Source organism: Equus przewalskii, chromosome 5, assembly GCF_037783145.1.
Source record: "Equus przewalskii isolate Varuska chromosome 5, EquPr2, whole genome shotgun sequence".
NCBI classification, from domain to species: Eukaryota; Metazoa; Chordata; class Mammalia; order Perissodactyla; family Equidae; genus Equus; species Equus przewalskii.
This window is the reverse complement of record NC_091835.1, coordinates 39,116,378-39,138,907: the sequence shown is the minus strand read 5'-3', so window position 1 is coordinate 39,138,907 and position 22,530 is coordinate 39,116,378. Positions and strand designations below refer to the sequence as shown.

Sequence of the window (22,530 nt, the reverse complement as noted above, 5' to 3'; positions counted from 1 at the left end):
AATTAAATGGTAAAGCTAAAGATAAAAACAAGGCATCAGAGATGAGAAATTCCTCCAATAAACGCATCAGTAGACTTAACAAAGCTGAAGAAAAAATTCAGTAGACGTGAGGACAGTTAAAATAAGCTATCCAAACTGAATGAGAAAGAAGAGTAAAGACTTAGAAAAAGGACCAGACCATTCAAAAGCTTTGGCACAGCATCAAAAAGTCTAACACAAATGTAACTGAAATCAGAGAAGGTAAAGAATGAAGGAATGGACAGAAGGTGTATCTGAAGCTATAACGGCTGAGGACATTTCAAAAGAGATGTCAAATGAAGGACTGAAGAATCACAGAGAACTGAAGCATTATAAATATGCAAAATACAGGCATATAATATTCAAACTCTTAAAGAAAAAGAGAATGCATTGAAGACATCCGGGCGGGGGGCGGGGTGGGGGGGGGGGGAGATTCATTATATGTAGAAGAAGAAAAAAGAATTATAGCAAATTTCTCTTTAAAAATAATGGAAACATGAAGATAATTCATAGACAATTTTAAAGCATAAAAGGAAAACAGCTATAAACCAAGAATGTTATACACAGTGAAAATGAAGGGGAAAAATACAGATTTTTCAGGAAAAGAAAAGCTGACAAAATGTATTGTCTTCAGACCTAAAATAGAAGAAATGTCAAAGAAAGATTTTTAAGCAGAAATAAAATATTAGCAAAGAGAAATTTAAACGTACACAATGAAATACTTTTCAAAAGTGATAAAATGATTAATAGAAAATATTTTTCTTTTTTAAAATTACACTTAAATATAACTATATAAAGTGAAAATAGTAAAATGTATTGATGGATTTATGACATATGCAGATAAAACTAAACGACAACAATAGCAGAAAAGATGGGAGGAAAGAGTTGGAAGTATAAATTTATAAAGTTCTTAGCGAATATTGAAGTACTATAATATTATTTGAAGGCAGACTATCATATGTTAAAGATGCATATTTTATGACCCATGAAAACTACTGAAAAAAAGAGATGAAATGTCTCTATAAAAAATACTCAATCCAAAGCTGGCATAAAAATAGGAGAAAAGAAACAAAGAACAGATAGAACAAATTGAAAACAAATAGCAAAAAGGTAGATTTTAATCTAACTATATCAGCCTTCACATTAAATGTTAAACATCCCAAGTAAAAGATAGAGATGCTCATATTGGTGAAAAAAAGGAAGATCCAATTATAAGCACTCTAAAAAAACCTCAATTTAAACACAAAGCCATTGATAAGTCAAAAATAAAGAATTGAAATAGGGTAGATTATGCAAATCATATTCAAAACAAATATGAAGGGGGCATGTTAATACAAGATACTGAAGTCAGGTCAAGGAATAACAACAAGGATAAAAAGGGATACTACATCATGATAAAGAGGTCAATCCATCAAGACGAAATAAAATTTCTCAATATATATGTACCCAAAAGGGCCCTTTCAAATTCATGAAGCAAAAACTCATAGATGTTTTTAACTGAATAAAAACATCTACAAAAGCATATAGCTGACATTATATTTGATGTGAAATACTGAAAATTTATGCCTTAAAAATATCAGGAAAAAAAGGCGAAGATGTCAGCTCTCATCACTCTTCTTCAAAATACTACTGCAAAGTTCAGCCAGAACAAAAGGTAAGAAAGTGCATAAAAAGTGCATAGTTTGAAAAAGAAGAAATAACATTGCCCCTATGTGCAGAGACAAGATTATCTACATAGAAAATGCCTAATAACTGAAAACAGAAATAACCTTTTGGAACTGAGTTCATCAAAGTCAAAGTATACATACAATATTAGCATAAAAATTACTTATATTTCTTAATACTTGCCATAACATGTAGAAACAAATTAAACATTTGATATAGTTTACAACTATTAAAAAAAGGAATACATAGTTATAAATCTAACACAACCATACACAGCACTTACATGCTAAAGACTGTAAGAGTTAATGAAAGAAAGCAAAGATGATCTAAGTAAGCATAAATACCATGTTCATGAATGGGAAAATTTAACATAGTAAATAGGTAAATTCTCTCCAAATTTATGTATATCTTTAAAACAATTCCCATCAAAATCCCAGCAATATTTTTGTAAATATACACAGCTGTTATGAAATTTATATGAAAAGGAAAAGCAACTTGAATAGCCAAAACAATTTTTAAAAAAGGATAAAGTGGGAGGAAATATTCTACTTGATTTAAAACTTATAAGCGAGCTACAGTAATCAAGACATTGTGGTATTTAGATACAGTAATCAACAGAATAGGATAGAAAACCCAGAAATAAGCCCATACAAGAACAGCCAACTGATTTTTGACAAACCCAGAAAAGATGATTTAACGGAGGAAGAATAGCCTTTTCAATAAGTGGTGCTGGAGCAATTTGGACATCCACGGGCAAAAATGTGAACCTTGACCTAAACGTCATACCTTCCACAAAAAAGAACTCAAATTTAATGTTTACATTTACCACAGATTTAAATGGAAAACTGAAATGATTAAGCTTTTAGAAATAGAGGAGAAAATCTCTGGTAAATAGAGACATTCAAAAAGGCCTTCGATATGACACCAAAATCAAGATGATATAAAGAAAAAAATCAATAAATTGCACTTCATCAAAATTAAAAACTCTTACTCTACAAAAGATGCTATTAAGATGATGAAAAGTCAAGGCATTCACTGGTAAAAAAATCTTTGAAAATTGAAGATGAATGAAGAATTTTTACCTGGAATACATAAGGAAGTCTCAAAACTCATCCATAAAGAAACAGCCAAATTAGAAAATGAACTAAACCCATAAACAAATGTTTCACCGAATAGGATACATGGATGGAAAGTACACATCTGAAAAGATATTCAATACCATTACCTATTAGGAAAATGCAAGTTAAACCCACAATGGGGTATCACCAAGTACTTATTAGAATGGCTAAAATAAAACATAGTGACAATAGCAAATACTGACTAGGATCAAAGGCAACTGTACCACTCATATATTGCTGTGGAAATCTAAAACGGTACAGCCACTTTGGAAAATAGTTTGTCAGTTTCTTATAATTTCACTCTTGCCATTTTCACAGAGTAAAGAAAGTTGCATCTGCACAACAATGTTTTTTTGTATCTATATGAGATGATTGATGTTAACCAAACTTATTATAGCAATCATTTCACAACATGTGGAAATCAAATCATTATTCTGTACACTTTAAACTTATACAGTGCTGTATATCAATTATATCTCAATAAAACCTGAAAAAGGAAAACAAACAAAAAACCCAGAAAATAATGCATGCTGGCAAGGATGTGGAGAAGTTGGAACCATTGTGCACTGCTGGTAAACGTGGAATGGTGCAGCTGCTGTGGAAAACAGAGTAGTAGTTCCTCAAAATAATAAAATAGAACTAACTGTATAGTACAGCTTTTCCCTACTATGTATCCCAAAGAATCAAAAGCGGTACCTTGAAGAGATGTTCGTATGCTGTGTTCATAGCAGCACTGTTCACATTAGCCAAAAGGTAGAGGCAACACAGATGTTCATCTACTGGTGAAGGGGTAGGCAAAGTGTAGTGTCCACATACAATGATATATTATCCAGCATTAAACAGGAAGTAAATTCTGACACATTCAACAACATGGATGAAACTCGAGGATATTATAAGTGAAATAAGCTAGCCACAAACAAACAAATCCTATATGATTCCACTTACATGTGGTATCTCGAGTAGTCAAATTCAGAGAGAAAGAAAGTAGAATGGTGGTTGCCAGGAGTTGTGGGGAGGAGAAAATGGGGAATTGTTGTTTAATGGGTATAGAGTTTCAGTTTTGCAAGACAAAATTCTGGAGTTTGGTTGCACAACAATGTGAATATGCTTAACAGTATGGAACTATATACTTAAAAGTAGTTAAGATAATGAATTTTATATTACATGTATTTTACTACAATTAAAAATTAAACGGACAAAGAAACAGAAGTGGTGAAATATGAATAAGGTGAGTTGATTGCACCAATGTCAATTTCCCGGGTTTTATACTGTAGTATTTTTTTATATGTTGTTGTGCAAATATGTAAAAAGTTATAGAAGATGCTACCTATGTGGAAATCTGGGTGTAGGATATATGGGATCTCTCTGTACTGTTTTTGCAAGTTCCTGTGAGTCTACCATTATTTCAAAACAAAAAGTAAAAAAACCCCAACAGCCTAAAGAATTGAAGGTATTTGCATTATATATAAGAAAATTACAATAAAAGGATAATTTTATCATAATTTTAAATAAGCTCTTCAATAAAATAAGAAAAAGGCAACGTGAATGTCAAAAAAACATAAAGGCTACTGATATGAATAATCAGTTGCACTTATTGACACGGAAATGTTCATTGCAGCATTATTGGCAGAGAAAGATAAAAAACACTTGAGATATCTGAGAACAATGGAATAAATGAATGAGCTGTAATATATTTCACACAATAGAATTCTGGACTGAGGTTGAAATGAAGTCTAGATCCACTTGCATCAATGGGTAGAAACTGGAAAACATAATGCTGAATAAAATAGCAGTGTAGATCATGCATAATAATCAATGTCGTTCGGGTATACTTCCATTCTGTATTGTTTATTCATAATTATGTCATGCACATATCAAGATAGAGTAGTATATATGTAGTCATATAAAATATAAAAGTTGTCAACATGTAGTCAAATGTAAAATCAAGGACAAGGATACACATCAACTTTAAGATGGGGTTGTTCATACAGAGGGAGGATTGTCATGTTATCTTAGGCTCCCTGGCTGTTACAGACCTTCCTTGTTTTTGATATCTTGATGATTTTGAGAAGTACTAGCTAGGCACTTTTTAGAATATCCCTCAATTGAGATTGTTTGATATTTTTCTCATGAGTAGACTATGGTTACAAGTTTTTGGGAGGAAGACCATAGAGGTAGAGTACCATTTTTCTCACATCATATCAAGAGTACATGCTAGGAATATGACATCACTGTTGATGTTAACTTTGATCACTGAGGTAGTGTTAGTCAGATTTTCCACTGTAAAGTTATTCTTTTTTTCCCCTTCCAGGTGATTAAGTACACACTTAAGGAGACAGGAGTTAGTATCCCACAGCCTTGAGGCAGTAGTATCTACATAATTTATTTAGAATTCTTCTGCATGGGAGAATTGTCTCATATATTCTACACCATTATGGACTCATGGATATTTATTTTATGCTTTAGTTTATAATCCAATGCTGCTTTATTTCTTCTGTTGCTCAAAGTTTTCCAACTTTGGCCATTGGGAATACTTTTACCTGGCTCCTGTATCCCTTTGACATATCCCCGTTATTTTAAGCACTTCCCTACCTTCTAACATTACAAAACGCTCCATGTCCATCTTGTTTATTTACCATCCCTGTCTTAGAATCAACCATTTCTCCAAATAGCCTCAGTTCCTTTTACTGGGGAAGGGAATTACAATCAAAATATGGCCTTTAAGTGAAATGTTTTTTAGCAAAAAACAGTCAAAACAATTTTGAGAAAAGACAAGGTAGGAAAACTGACACTAACTTCAATACTTACCATACAGTCACAATCATCAAGATAAATGAAGATAGATACTTGGATCAATGGAACAGGATAGTGTATTTAGAAATAAATCCACACATAAGTGATCAATTGATTTTTAACAAAAGTGCCACAATATTTCCATAGAAGAATAGTGTTTCCAAACAGTGGAGCTGGAATACTTATATATTAATGTGCCAAAATTAAAAAAAAGGAGCACCAATACTTTGCACCATATACAAAAATTAACTTGAAATGGAGTATAGAATTCAATGTAAACTTAAAGCTTCAAGAAGAATGTGTATGAGAAAAACTTTCAAGCTCATGTTAATTAAAGTTTTCTTAGGACACAAAAAACATAAATCATGAATGAAAAAATTGATTAATTACACTTTATCAAATTATGAAACTCTCTTCTAAACTTCTAAAATCTTCTTCTAAGTACAATGTTAAGAAAATGAAAGCTCAGAATGAAAGACTGGAAGACAATATTTATAAAACATATGTCTGATTAAATACTGGTACCCAGAATATAGAAACAACTCTCATAACTCAATAATTAGTAAACAACCCAATAAAAATAGGCAAAATATTTGAATCCATGCTCTATCTGTTGGTGTCGCAATCCAATGTACACATCAGGACAGATGCAGAGAGGGCTGATGGCCACTCTTAGTTTATTATAACCAGCGTTTCAATATATACATAGCTTACAGCTGTTAAACATACACAGGTGTTCTGGACAATGTAATTAGCGAATGCCAAGAATTCTTAGTGATTTCTCGAGGAGCCCTCCCTTGGCCTCTGTTTTGATATTATCATGTTATTGCTGTGCTCGTATATTTTATCTCGGAGCATGCAAGTCCTCCTAGGCAACGGCCCCTCCTGGTCCCGATATCATCTGTGCCCCTGGCCGACCAATGCCTCACTTAGGTTGCCTCCCCCTGGAGGTCTTACCCGTCATTGGCTAACTGGCCTTCTCACCTCTGGGTCACAGTTTGTTGGCAAGCCTTTTCCAGGGATTATGAACCCTTCCTGCGTCAGGAGCGGCTACCCTATCATAGGAGACTTACGGTTGACAAAAAAACCACATGGAAAGATGGTAAACATCATTGATTTATAAGGGAACTGCAAGTTAAAATCAAGTACACTATACCTTTATTAAAATGGTTTTAAAGACTGACAATATTAAATGTTGGAAGAAACTTGCATACACTGCTGATTTAATGCAAAATGGTACAGCCACTGCAGAGCAGTTTGATAGTTTACCTACTGATATGAAAACTCAGAAGTTTGGACTTGCCAGAGAGCACGTAGCTATTAGTTGTGGCGCAGGTCTTAAACTCAGATCTGATTCAAGATACTATTCTCTTTGTCATACAATATTGTCCTCCTAAAAAGTAAGAAATTAAGCAGAAATATATATACATTTCCTACATAATAATAACTTTAATTACTGTCGGCATTAATTTTGACCACAAATGTGCATGATAGTGACTGAAGTTTGCAGGAATACTTACTAAATCTGTGTGAGTTGCAGAAAGAATATATACAGACCTCTGCTTCCTACTGCTCATAGGAAGCACTGATACTCTCTTAACCAACCAGTGCTCATGTCTGGTGTGATTTGGCAGTAATCATGTGAAAGGAGCAGAAATGGTAGGTCTGAGGTACCTCATTCTGATGCGCCCAACATCCAAGCCTCATCTCAGTCAGAGACTACAAATACATACAGCCTATAGAAACAGTGAAGATATTCTGAAATGAGAGAGAAACTCCAGAACTTCCAAAGGTGTGGGCTTTTATGAAGAAAAATTATCATATTTGTCTTTTGTTTTGTTGTTCTCGATAGGTAGCAAGATGAGCCATTTTCTTCTCACAAATATAGTACATGAATCTGGAACAGTCAGAAGCAGCCATCCTTGTTGCTGTTAGACTGCCACAGTTTCCATTCTTTGATTCATTCCAATCACTTAACATAAAATAAAAACATATAAATGATGTAAAATATACATTTACTAATGCAGACATAATAAGAGGTATTGGTCCAAAGTCAAGGTGGTATATTTTTTCTTTCCTTATAGAAACTATCCTTTGGTGCCCTAGGCTTTCCTAAAGCATACCGTATGAGGAATATAGGCATGAAGTCAAAAAGCCTCCCCCTCTCCATGTACTCATTTTCTGGACTGAAGTCCTTTGGATGTGTGTGTGTGCGCGCGCGCGTGTGTGTGTGTGTACATATATATCCTATATACGTATGTGCACATTTTTTTCCTATATACCTTCAGGAATATAAACAAGTATCTGTGGTTATAGAGCTTATTAGTGTCTATTCTTGAGACTTACACATTGAGCAAAGGTGGTGAGTTATCCTCCCATGTCCAAGAGCTCCTGGTTCCTTTACGGGACAGTCCAATCCAAGAGAAATAGGACAGCTGACTTTGAATGAAATGCTGTAATAAAAGGAACATACTCTGAGTAAAAATCGTCTTAGGTTTCTAAAATGAACTAATAACCTCATTAAGGTTATTTTTATTATTGTGAATAACACAAAGTATAAAGATCAACTTCATCCCGATTCTATTTAAATTAAAAAGTAATAGGATCACGGTTATTGATATTTTAGTAAATACGGAGGCATAAATGAGACAAAATAACACTCTCTTAGTTTAGCTATTTACATTTAGGACTGAAATCTCTTAATTTCCTTTCACAACCTGTCTGTAGCTCAAAGATGAGTTCTAAGCAGAGCCTGATTTATGCTTTGGGGTCCAGGTGTGATAGCTATGAGATTTATACTAATGTTGCTTTATATATTTTTTTTCCACAAGTGCTGTGTTTATTTCTTGTGAAGTGGGCATCCTGAGTAAGTAGTCCTTGCCCATCAGATGAGGTGTTTAAATAGCTGGCTAGAAATTTCTTGATAAGTATCGAACTAACTGATATTCATCTTGTACTTTAATTTTTGCAAAGCATATAAACATATATTGCCTCACTTGATCTTCCCAAATATATTGGAAAGAAAATATAGCCAGTTCTATTACCTACTCTCCACCTTTTCCACGTGAGGAAACTGATGCTCTAGTTGGTTTAGCCACACAAAATAACATGTGAAAGGGAGTTAAATCGAAGTTTTTCTGACTGTAGATTCTATTTTTCCCCATTTTGCTTTAATTTTCACCTTTAGTTTTAATTTTCTTTTTATTGCCTACTCCTTTGAGTAGATTATGAAAGCTTAGACTCTCTACCCAGAAAAAAAATACATGTATGCATCTAAAAATTAAAGTTGGCATTCAAACTCAGAGTTTTCATAGATGGCTTTATTTCTTAATGAAAATAATCCTGTAGGAAAGATTAGGACTTGTAGACTCTGAAATTCATTCCTGGTCCCTCTGTTTATCCATAGACCCCAGGTTAAGATTTTTTATGTCAAAAGCTGCATTATCAGTGAATCAATCAATAAAAGGATTATTGAATATGACATCTTTTATAATGTTATTCTGAAATTCTATTAGTCTATGAAAAGGCTGAGGGTAAACAAGTTAAGGTACAGACACTCATAGGAGAAGCTAACAGTTCAATGGGCTTACACCTCTCATCTCTTTTCTTATGTTTCTATTATAATTCTGATTGGTATGAGTATAGTTACGTCAATATTCCAGAAAAATCTCATAACTATCCATATAAATCATATAGTTCTTATCTATGGAGATTATAAAGGATTTTCTCATTAAAATGTGAATATTGATTTACTTTGAGCAGAGACAGATTTTACATTTGCACCCATATCTGGCTACTTTTAGATATATTTTCATATAAGATCTTTACCTTGTCTGTAAACAAAATAGGATTTTTAATAAATTTATCCTATCAACAACAATTGCAATTTCCTTTTTTTAACTGAGATATAATTTACATATAAGATTATATTAGTTTCTAATGTATAACATAATGATTCAGTATTTGGGTATGTTGCAACATGATCACCAGCCATTACCATACATGCAATTTTCTATTGGAATAAAAAGGAGGTTAATTCAGGCTCTACAAATATCTTCTTTCTGGATTTAAATTTTGCTTAGTTTTCTTCATGGTTTTCAAGTTCATATTTTTTTAATAGCTATTTCCTGGTTTCCTAGAAAGCAAAGTAAATGGATAATTGAACTAGTACAGAAAACTGAGTGATTCTTAATGTCTATTAATCTATCTTTGAGAGGATGTTAAAAGATTACCGTTAACCTGAAATGTTAGGATATATTAATTTTTTGCAGGAATAGCAGTAAATTATTTCTATATTCAAAGCATGACATAACGGTAAGGATTATGAAATATTTAGTTCAGTTTTCTTTGGAAGCTAGTATGAGTTAAAAGTAAATATAAATTGGAATTAATTGATCTTCAATTTTAAATTCAGAGAATTTTTCCTCTTATTTCAAGCTCAGTGGTAATGTTGTATTTCCTGATTTTGTTTAGAGCCATAATAACTTTACTCAGAGACGCTGAAGCTGTTTCTATAAATTCTCCATATAAGATACATAATTTTCCTTGACAAACTATGATATATTTTCATGATAATTTTTTTCTAATTGCTTTATGTTTGACTTTACATTTGCTATACTGCAGAAATTCTAATTGTGGCTGGATTAGATGAACTAAGTAAAATTCTAATTTCATTTCTACCAGTATTTCTCACTTTAACGTAAACACTCTTTGGATCTGTGTCAACTTACAACTGCAAATATGCCCAAACACTCAAACATTGTTAAGCATTAAGATTTAGCTAACAACTAGACAAATATGGGGTGAGACGGAAACCAGAAAATATACATCACCAGCTCTTTCTCATCTTCTATCTTAAGAAGAGTGGAGTCCATTTTCTTGCAAACCTTCTTACTCTCTTCGAAGTTCTTCAAATCATGTGAAAAATGATAACATTTCTTTCCACAACATGACCATTTAGTTTCACATGTGCTACTTTCACTTCCTTGAAAACAAAAGACATTCCCCACAGACCACTCAGTGCGTATCCTGAGAGCAATGCTGTGGGACTGAGATTGATGAATCCTGCATAGTTCTTCTCATTTACTTTACGAGACTGATGGGCTTCCTTTGTGGTTTCTGAAAAGACCCTTGATCTGCGAAGAGGGTCAGATTTATATCTCTCCAAATCTATGCACAATATTATTAAAAATTTCTAACAAGATTGATACATGCCCTCACAACCTCTATTTTTTTTTTTTTTTTAAGATTGGTACCTGAGCTAACAACTGTTGCCAATCTTCCTTTTTTTTTTCTGCTTTATCTCCCCAACCCTCCCCCCCGACACATAGTTGTATATCTTAGTTGCAGGTCCTTCTAGTTTTGGCATGTGGGACGCTGCCCCGATGTGACCTGCCGAGCAGTGCCATTTCCGCGCCCAGGATCCCAAGCAGCGAAACCCTGGGCCACCACAGCAGAAGAGGCGAACGCAATTGCTCAGCCATGGGGCGGCCCCTGCAATCTCTATTAAAAAGACTTCACAATGGGAAGCAGCTTCTTAGTATTCTCCAGATTGAGTAAAATCTATAGTTATAAAGCAGATCTTAAGTTAATACCTTATTTACCAACTCATACTAACGGGTATAATAATGATTAGAGAATATGATAAAGGAGATCTGGGGTTTTTGAGAAAAAGTATCGTTTTGAGAAATGGTGATATAAAAGGATATAACCACACATACAGAAATATCTAACCTCTGAGAAAGTCTGAGTTTTTTTTTAATTAAGTAAGAAAAAATGTAGGACTCCGTGATTAGTCTATTAGAAAAAAGCAATTTGAGCAGGATATGTGGAGATAGAGGGAAACAGAGAAGAGGTAAGTTGGTCTCAGTCTTCAATCCATATCTGCATACCTCTGTTAAGAGGTTCCTCTTTGACTGCCGTGTTTTTAAATGTGGAATTGTCTTCTTGTGTTACATTGTCCCATGGAGTATTCTTTGGTAGGTCCGTCTGACGACCCTGGAAAACTTTACTCTACAGTATTAACTTGAGGAAAACGTAACATGGAACTGAATGAAAGGCAGTATTTTAACTTACAATACATCAGTTACTGTTGAGGAGTAGGAACCATTTTTATTCTGGTGCTTTTTAAGCATCTTTTTCTGCATACGATTTCCACACTTGTTGAAAATACATTAATTAATGACAAGACATTTTCCTAGATCTTGATGATACATCAGTGAAAACTGGAAGGCTTCTGTCCTCAAGAAACTCACTCATTGTAATGTGGAGAGTATGGAATTAGAGTATTACATGACGAGTGATATAACAATGGTAATCGAGAGTCACTATTAGAACTCAGAAGAGGGTAAACCTATTTAATGTAAGTTCTGGAATAGTGTGACGAGTCAGCAAGATTTCACATAGTAGTGTTGATCTTAAATTTACTTTTTGTTTATGGATGAGAAAGAGGTAGGAAAGTAAAAAGAACAGACAGTAAAATTCTAGATTTCTGCAACCAGTTTTCCAAAATAGTAAAATAGAGAGCCCATGACATATTAGCATAGTCCAAAGTTAGTCAGTATATCCAGAAGTTAGGTTGTGTAAAATGGATGTTAGGGAGATAAGGCTGTAAATGAAAACAAAATTAATGTAATTTAAAAAACCTTACATATTTGCTAAAGTATTTGAATTTCAAGATAAGGCCTGCAGTCTCCACATTTTTAGTTTCCACACCAATACACATGAGAAATATCAGTAATATTCAACATTCTGCTAGTGATTGTAATGGGCTTAACCGTTATAAAGTCTGCTTCACTACCCAAAACTTATTATCCTTAAAGAAGCATTGATATGGAGATTGTTCAGCTTTCCAAAGCTACTCAACAGTAAAGCCAAATGATCAGACTCTAAACATCACTTCATTGCTAGGCAGAGCATGAAGAGAAGTGCAAAGATACTGGAATCATGAAGAATAATTCAGAGGCACAATTCCTTTCCTGAGATCTTGTCTATGCTGCAATCCTACAGCTACAACATTGCTGGCTATATACTTGGATATTAACAGTCACTTCAAACTCAAAAGATTTTATACAGCTCAATGTTTTTTTATAAAACAGTATAATATTCATTGGATTTTTCTATCTTTTCATTTAAGCCACCACAATCTACATAAGAGGACCCCAAAATTTGGATTTAAAATTTGATTTATCCTTCTCCCTTACCTCTCACAGCTAATCAGGCATAAAATCATCATTTATTTCTCCATAAATATCCATAGTTCTTCCCAGTTATCCATTTACATTTCTTCCTTAGGTAAATAGTAGTCTTATTTTTTGTATGATAAACATTTTCTGAATGGTTCAATTATTAATCTACCTATGAGAAATGTTACTATTCTTCTGCAGAAGTCTATTATAAAAATTTCCATAAATGGTTAGTAGGTTTAGTTTTTATTGTTTTTGTGTTTTGATTATAAAATGGTAAAAGCAGTATGAGTGCTTACAATGTGACACAAATTGTTCTTAATACTTTACTATATGAATTATGTAATATTTGCAATAACATAGAATGTTGTTCCTAGATACATGATAAAAATATCTTAATTTATTAATTTTTTCGATGAATTTTTTATTGTGATTAGCCATGTATCTCCCAGTTTTTTTTATTATTACAAGAAAATAATTTTCTATTAGGGTCCCTTAAAATGTTGATGATGAATGCTTATATCTTTAAGTTAATATCACATTTATCAGAACGTGTCCTTTAAAGAGAATAGTTCATGGCTTATATGTAATATATTACTTATTTTTAAGAAGAAATACATATATTTTAATAAGTATATAAATCATTTTTAAAATTAAAGAAAGCCCCTTTTAAAACTTAAACTCTTACTAAGCACTGCTTTGTAAATTCCAGTCTTTTATGTACCATATGATAATTTTTCCTATACTTGCCCTCCCTCATTTCATATAATTATTTAGGCAATATTTTACATCAACTCTTTTTTGACTTAAAGAAAAAATTTCTATCATGACCACAAATTAAGCTATTTTTTACCATAATGAATTACAAGTAACCTGTAACTATTAGAAAATAAATTACATCAATCTATCTCCTAAGCTCTTCAATTTAAGGCTGAATGCACCATATTTTTTAAACAGATAGAACTATAATCTATTTAATAAATTACAGTGTTTAAAAAAATTAAATAAAAACTAATATTGGCATGAAGTTCATCCTCTTCAAGCCTGAAGAGAAAAAAAAAGAAAAAATATATTACATGGAAATTCTTTTATGTATGCACTAATTAATGGGGAATAATAGGCTGGAATTATGACAGTGCCTTGAGGCACTCTGATTATAGAACTTGAGTAGTCCTAAGGTTGTTCTTTGCCTTCTTCTCTCTTTGAGGTAAGATCCGAATGAATCTCACACAAATACTGCAGAACCGCTTGTCTCAGAGTTGATGTAACATGTCAGATGTAAGACTGAGAGCTGCAAAATATATTTCAATCCAGAAAATGTTAAATAAGCATCCATTATGTGTAAGATATCATGAAAAGTGTTGTGGCTAGGGAAAATACAGATTTTAACTTCTAAAGAGCATATTAAAAATACACAAAGCAGAGTGCCCCTTCCAGAATGGTGGCATGATAAGCTCAGTGGAACTGCTCCTCAGAAAAATAACCACAACTGATAAAACAACCATTATAAAAAAATCAACCTTTTAAAGTCCTTGGAACTCGTCTTACAGGCATATGCGAAATTAGGAAACATTGATTCAGGAAAATATGCTAAATCTTGATAAGAACAGTGAGCATCTGTGGCACTTGAGCCATGACCTGTTCGCCCCTCCCCCCCTGAGCTCAGCATTACAGATGATCCACTATCAGTGAGTGTGGCCAGGAGGAATAGGCTCCTTCTCTGCCCAGCCTCCAGTCTATAGTATCTCTACATAGAGATCATAGTCTGAGGCTATGGTATCTCTCCTGGATGGACAGGCCACCGATAGTTCTTATCCTTCTCAGCTCCATATCTCACAGGCTAAATTCCAGACAAATGTGGCTATGAGATTGGGGTTCCTTTCCTCCAGCCAGTCCATACTTACAAAGTAGAGATACTCCCCCAGCTGAAGCAGACCAAGAATATGGCAATGTTGGTTGGCTCTCTTCACAGTTCATTATTGGGAGAAGATTTCTGCCCAGAAGAGGCAAGTCAAGAAGACCAGAGGTTCCCATCCCTCCACCCAGGACCTGGCTCATAAAGCAAGGGTATTACTCAGAGAAGTGGGATACTGGCCCTGCTCCCAGTTCCCGAGAGTAGCTCACAGATTTTTTCCAGGGAAAAAGGAAAATGCCATAAGAATATAGAGCTCCAAATCTTTCCCCAAAGGAACTGACTTTATTTGACCAGAGAGTTCAAGCCTAAGGATGCTCCTGAAAACAATGGAGATTGAGCAGGGGACCGGTAAGCAATTAAGAGGAGGTGTGTAGCTCCGTGAAAGCAATAATCCTAAATGTAGGTCAGTCAGTTTACTAGAGAACCAAGGAAAGAGATTGCTAAGAAAAGCCTTCTTGGGGTCAGTACAAATGTCAAAGATTTGCCTAAAAAACTACCTTGATAAAGGATGCGTATGAAATTGGATTAGGCTGTGGACAAGTTTATTCCCTAGGACACTGTCAAAAATGAGCAATCAGCCAGCAATTAGTAGGGTCTAACACATGGGTGTGATACCAACTGAGGCAGATGTCTTAAAAGACATCAGGGAAAAAGACAGCCAAAAAAAATCGTGCTAAAATCATTGTCATCTCTGGGTGACTGTGCACATGCCCAAGGCTGTATCTTCTCTTGAGAGACTGAATGCTTTCTTCCTAAGATCAGGAACAAAATGAAGATGTGCACTTTCATCTCTTCTGTTCAACATCACACTTGAGGTTCTAGTTAGTTAGATTATTCAAGAATATGATGTAAAATTATCCAGATTAGAAATAGAAGTAAAACTATATTTATAGATGACATGATAGTGTGTGTAGAAAATCTGAAGCAATCCACTGAAAACCTACTTGAACTAATGAACAAATTCCTCAAGCTTGCATGGTATAAGAGGCAAATGCAGAAATCAACTGTATTTCTATATACAAGCAATAAACAATCTGAAATTAGAATTTTAAAAATTCCATTTATAATAGCAGCAAAAACAATAAAATACTCAGGAATAAATTTAACAAGAGTAAAACATATGCTCTAAAAACTAAAAAACATTGCAGAAAAATTAAAGACCTCAATATAGTCATGCACAGCATAACAATGTTTTGATCAACAATGGATTGCATACACAATGGTGGTCCCATAAGATTAGTACCATATGGCCTACATGTGTAGTAAGCTATACCATCTAGGTTTGTGTAAGTATGCACAAATGGTGTTCGCACAGTGATCAAATTGCCTAACAGCACATTTCTCAGAACATATTGCTGTTGTTAAGCTATGCATGACTGTAAATGAAAAAATACCCCATATTTAAATTTCATCACATATGAAAAATTAACTCAAAATGGATCAAACATACAAATGTAAGAGCTAAATCTATAAAATTCTCAGAAGATAACATAGGCATAAATTCTTGCGATCCCAGATTAGTTAATTGTTTCTTACATATGACACCTAAACCACAAGCAACCAAAGCAAAAATAGATAAATTGGACTTCATCAAAATTAAAAACTTTTGTGCATCAAAGGTTACTATCAAGAGAGTTAGAAGATAACTCAAATGATGGGAGAAAATGTTTGCAAATCATATATATGATAAGGGATTAATATATAGATTAATTATATCCACACAATGAAATATTTTTTGGCAATAAGAAAAGAATACTGTACTGATATATTACATCAGGAATAAACCTTGAAACGTCATGTTAAGTGAAAGAAGCCAGTAGCAAAAGACCATACGTTATATAATTCAATTTTTATGAAATGTCCAGCACAGGAAAATCTATAAGGCAGAAAATAGATGAGTGGTTGTTTCAGGCTGGCAAATTTGGAGGGAAATGGGAAGCAACCACTGATGAGTATGGTGTGTCTCTTTGAGATAATGAAAATGTTCTATTATTGATTATAGTTATGGTTGTACAACGCTGAATACACTAGAAGCCTTTGAATTTTACATTGTGAATCAGCGTTTTCTATGGTAGGAGAATTATATTTCAATAAAGGTGATATATATATATATATATATACACACATACATACAAACATACATACATACATACATACACATACACACACAATTCAAAGAGTTTGGTTTGCAAACCAGGAAGCTTGGAGCCAAGGCTCAGCTGTGTCATTAAACGAGATGGTGTTCTTTTAAAAAATATACACAGAGAACTCTAAACACTCAACTGACTGCAGCTGACTGTAACTTCCTTTGATACAAGACTTGTTAGGTACTAATTTATTTTTGAATCACCTGCAGTGTCTAACGTGAAGTGAAAATGATCTAGAGCAGTAGCTCTCAACTGGGGCCAATTTTACCCTCTAGGGGACATTGGCAATATCTGGAGACATTTTGGATATAATGACAATGCTCCAGCGAGCAGAGGGTAGGGGTGCTGCTAAATATCCTATGAAGCACACAGGACAGCATCTCCAGAAAACAATTATCCCACTGAAGTGGCAATAGTGCTGAGATTTAGAAACCATGATCTAGGGGAAAAAATTGGGGGATGAAAATAATAAAACTTCATAGAGTGGGTTTTAGAAAGAGAGAACTGACATCTGGTTAGGGAATTAGAAAATATCTCACGGTGGATTTAGAAAAATCATCCATGTCCTATAAGATGGGTCTTGAGGGATAGGTACAATTTCCATAGGCATGGACAGGCTAGATGAGGAAGGCTGTCCAGATGAAGGGAACAGAATAAACAAGCATTTTGGACTAGAGAAACTTAGAGAAAATGCAGGGAACAGAAAATGATCTAGAATTATTATTATTATTTTTTTTGAGGATGACTAGCCCTGAGCTAACTGCTGCCAATCCTCTTCTTTTTGCTGAGGAATCCTAGCCCTTGGCTAACATCTGTGCTCACGTTCCTCTACTTTATATGTGGGACACCTACCACAGCATGGTGTGCCAAGCAGTGCCATGTCCGCACTAGCATCCGAACCGGCAAACCCGGGACGGCCAAAGTGGAAGGTGAAAACTTAACTGCTGCACCACCGGGCTGGCCCCTGATCTAAAATTATTGAAGCCGATTGGGACACAGGGAGTAAAGTTTAAAATTATTTGGTCGAAATGAGATGATGATCCATGAACTCAAATATGAAAGTGGGGGAATTTTAACATAATTCAGTAGAGCACGAAAATTCGTTAATGCTTTCTCAGTATTTTGATGGCATGATCAGAGATATATTTGAGAAGTTTATTTGGCAATTTCATAGGATTTTTAAAGTCTGTTGACTTTAGGATAAATTAAGAGACTCCTGTAATAGTACAGGAGAAGAGTATTGTGGGCTTATATTAGACGTTTATGACAATAAACAATTAAAAAAGTACATTTGAGCTGCAGAATGGAGGTCTGAAGGTAGAACCAAAAGGACTTGACAGCTCATTGAAAGACAGTGTCAGAGGAGAGAGAAAACGATCACATAGCATTATCTACCATCAATAAAACCTTAAATATAGACTTTCCTGGAAATATCCTGAATATGATTAGGCTTTATAAGTAAAGAAGACATGGGAAGCTTTTGAGGAACTTGGTAAATGGTGAAGTGATTACATTAATGGTGAAGGTGGAGGGGTTTCCTGGGTAGAACTGGAGATCATAGCTCTGGAAGTAGTAGGAAAGGAAGACCAATAAAAATAGCAATTCCTAAAGGAGAAGATCTTTGGTTCAGGCCACAGATCTTGTTTAACTTACCCCTATATCCCAAGACTCCAGTTGTTAAAAGAAGACAAACACAAAAGATTCCAAGAATCACTACAGTGAGACACCAGGCAAGTGGAACCGAAGACCCTGCCCAGAGAGAAAGAGAGAATGAGAAGATCAGCAGAGAAAAGACTAAATTAAAGAGCAGGATTTAGAGGGAGACTTTCCCATAAATTCAAGACTCTAACTCTTGAATGTCTTCAAATTTAAAATTATGAATTGAAAGGGATACTGACCGATTTGAAACAGTGAACTGAGAGTTAGCTGCCTAGGTTCTGCTCTCTATTCTGTTACCACGTATCTCTTAGGGAAGTCACTTATTCATCTCAATGAGTTACGAATACAAAGTGGAATATTAGGTATATGAATTTGGTTTTAAAAATGTGAATATACTTCTAAATATATTTGTATAAATCACTTTTATTGACCCACAATCAAAAGCTATTATTTTGTAAATATCGTATGCTTGCATACATCTATAAACATCCACAATATTCTCATTGGAGCCTCACTACTGTTCTTCAACATTGGGAATAGCCACAGATATTGCACAGAATAAATTATAAACACAAATATGTATCAAATAATGTTAATCAAATAATGTTTCTTGAGACTTCATAGAATGAGTAAATAGTGACATCAGGAGATTCACAATTGTTTAAAAACAAACTGAAAAGAAATAATTTTCCTGCTTGACTTTCTCAGTTATGAATCTATGTATATAGCACCCAAGTTACATTAATTCTCTGGAATATACTAAACATGGGTATTTCATTTTCAACACTGCTTTTCCGTTTATCTTACTTTACTTGAATCACATACACATAGGCTCAGCAAACGAAGGACAGGGAAGCTAGGTCCTTTGCATAAATTCTACCTTTTGCTTTAGATGGTTCAGTTCTCATTATCTTTGTCGGATTGGAGTTCAAAGTACATGTTTTCACTTCTGAGTAAATAAGCTGCTCTTTTATCTCTGGAGATTAAAACAGAGATGCAGTTACCATTTCATGTTCATACCGTTTATCAGAAAGCATTTAGGTTATGAATTTGCACAAAGAGAGTTGGCAGAATAAGATATTTTCCAAATCAAGGAGATCTATGTAATGGTTTTATTCTTATTATGTAAAGTCCATCAGGCGAATATTTTAAACGACAAAATCTTGAAAATAAATTATAATGTTTCATTTGCCAATTATAATGAAATTCTTTGGAGAAATTATTTGACAAGGAGCAGAAAATAATATCGGGATTCAGTAGGGACTGGGAAAAAAATACTCACTTTCTTTTTGCATCTGCTTCTTGGAAGGATGATGTTTCACCTCTGCATATGTTATATGTTTTGCATTCATCTCTGAAAAATTTCAAAAGACACACAAATTAAAATTTTTTTTAAAAAACTAAGTTTTCAGGGGCCAGCCCAGTGGTACAATGGTTAAGTTCACACGTTCCGTATTGGTGGCCCAGGGTTCACCTGTTCGGGTGCGGACCTACACACTGCTTGTTGAGCCTACTGTGACAGGCATACCACATATAAAGTAGAGGAAGATGGGCACAGATATTAGCTCAGGGCCAGTCTTCCTCAGCAAAAAAGAGGAGGACTGGCTGCATATGTTAGCTCAGGGCTAATCTTCCTCAAAAAAAAACAAAACTAAGTTTTCAGCTTCTATCTTTTCTGAGTTCTCAGTATATTATTGAAATCAGTTTTTCGTGCCAAATAACTACTGATATATGATTTTGCTTTGCAATTTTCTTCCAGGAAAGAGTTTTGCCTCAGATCATTTTCTTTCCCATTGTTGAAATTATCAGTTATCAACATTCTCTTTAGTTGCTGGGTATCAGCATTCCACTTACTACCTGGAGTTCTCCAAATGTGGTATTTAATTCTAAAAGGGTAACAATGCTATGATCTATGAAATATTTATAATACACTTAAAATTTTTCTTTATCCAGAAAAAGACAGGAAAAATTTTGTGAATCAGCAGAGATAAATAGTGTTACATAATGGGTTATCTAAAATTTCTCTTTCATGAGCTCTCCTGATATTTTTTCTATTTGTCTTTACTCTTTTTTCTTTTTTTTTCACTAAAGACAATTCGCTTCTCATAATCTCATAAGGGATTGTTGCTACCTCTTTCAACATGTTGTTTAAAATGAATACCCTGCAATTAGGCCTTAAATTGGCTTCATTGTACTCCTGTGGGATGTGTTGTGTTATGTCCATAATATTTGAAGGCGTAAGTTAAAAGCAACCAATTTTACCTGAAAACTTTTGAAAAGTTAATTAATTTGTTTCAGGTACTTTAAATGTTAGTTTTATAATCAAAGAAATTTATATTGAATAGAATTCTGATTACATAAAAAGGTCTTAATCTCAATAGTTTGCTAGTGTATCATCAAATTAAACAGATTTTAGATATTTTTATCTCCGCAGAGAATTAAGCTCCATTGCTATCTTTTAGAATGTGATTAAAAACATACTTGCCTCTGTTTGTTCATAATATTTATTTATAAATTTTAAAAAAGATAACACGATTGTACAGAAATACATTACGATGCCTTTAAAAATCCTTTATGCAGTCTGGAATATATCAGGAATATGACATAAATAAGCAAGGCCTAGATGTGTATGTGAAATAGGGATATTAATATAGAGACAAGAAAAAATAATCATTGATTAAATAATTATTTAATTACTCAGATTCTGCCCTCATTGATGTGAACCTTTGCTCTACTACCTCATTGGTTAATCAAAGAGATATATTGAAATATTCCTAGTAAAACTATCAATTAAATTCAATCGTAAATCATTGAAAATTATAGGAGGTAATTCAACTTGTAAAATGATTTTCAAACCTGAATTCATCAGCTCATTTGCCCGCAAGATTAAATTTATAAGACTGTCTTTAAAAATCTTTACTCTTTGTGCTCTGTACCCAATTGAGTAATAACTATGAGATGGGCTGAGAGCGATAACTAAGATATAGCTGGTGATACCTGTGTGAGTTCAGTAGAGTTCCTGTTGGCAATGGAGTCTGGTCCAAATAGAAGAAGTAAGTCTCAGTAGGCAGATGGAATAGATGTGTGTGAGCTGGAACACAACTCGATTCTTCTGGGCTCTGTATCTCATCTGTTCTTGTTATTCAAGAGGCCTCAGTATTTGTCAGCTACTCGTGAAGATGTGAGAAAGCAGCTCATAGTTCAGCTTCAGGCTTCATTGTTTGCATCTTTTACTGTGGAGGTAGGTAATTTTTTAACAGAGGAGATGACTGGGCAAAATAATTTAAAGGGCCATGCCCATTTTGCACAGAATCCAAACATTGCACATTAAAAAAAGAAAAGAAAAGACCATCTTCACCACTATGACCACCACGACTAAATACTAACATTCTAAATATAATCCATATAACAGACACTAATGTTTTGGGTTCTAAACAGAAGCTATACTAATGAGATACTTAAATCCATCTTCTAAACTACACTAGTATTAGGTAAGTGAAAATACATGAATGCTATTTGTCCATCATTCCCACATTTATCTGAAGGAAATTTTGAATAATAAAGTTTTAAGGTCTTAAGGTTTATTAGGTTGAGAGTCACTCAATCCCTGTTTGCTTTAAAAAACATCTAAATTCAATTACTGTATTCTTCGAAACACTTTTTTTCCCACAGCATTATCCTTTTACAGTTTGTTTGCCAGTTCATCCCAGCATAAATATAGAGTATACTGGAACCAAACCTCAGGCTTTGATGATTTTCAGTTCTCTTCCCCTCCAGTCTATATTCTCATTATAAAGAACAGAAATATGTTAGCTTCCTCCTCAGTTGTCTTATGTAGCATTTCCCATAGAATAATAGTAAAGGATGAGAATGCATTTGAAATGTATGAATGTCAATTCACTAGGAAAAGATTGAAATAGCTTTATCTGCTTTTACCAGTCAATAATAATTAAAAAGCACAGTTAGTAAAGTAATGTATTTCAATTATGGATTTCATTTACACAGAAAAATATTCGGGAGTGGCACATTTG

At 33.9% G+C, this 22,530-nt stretch overlaps 1 protein-coding gene across 1 annotated transcript; it reads right to left on the bottom strand.

The window, feature by feature from the left end:
• Positions 1–6,236: 6,236 nt before the first annotated feature.
• On the bottom strand, positions 6,237–21,736 carry LOC139083343 (C-type lectin domain family 9 member A-like). The gene is made up of 8 exons (XM_070619084.1): positions 21,497–21,736; positions 19,782–19,853; positions 19,380–19,475; positions 18,494–18,589; positions 11,486–11,599; positions 10,427–10,578; positions 7,941–8,047; positions 6,237–7,566 (listed from the first exon to the last, which is right to left on the bottom strand). The coding sequence occupies exons 2-8, from the start codon at positions 19,849–19,851 to the stop codon at positions 7,413–7,415; spliced, it is 789 nt and encodes a 262-aa protein (XP_070475185.1). The 5' UTR covers positions 19,852–19,853; positions 21,497–21,736; the 3' UTR covers positions 6,237–7,412.
• Positions 21,737–22,530: the final 794 nt, after the last annotated feature.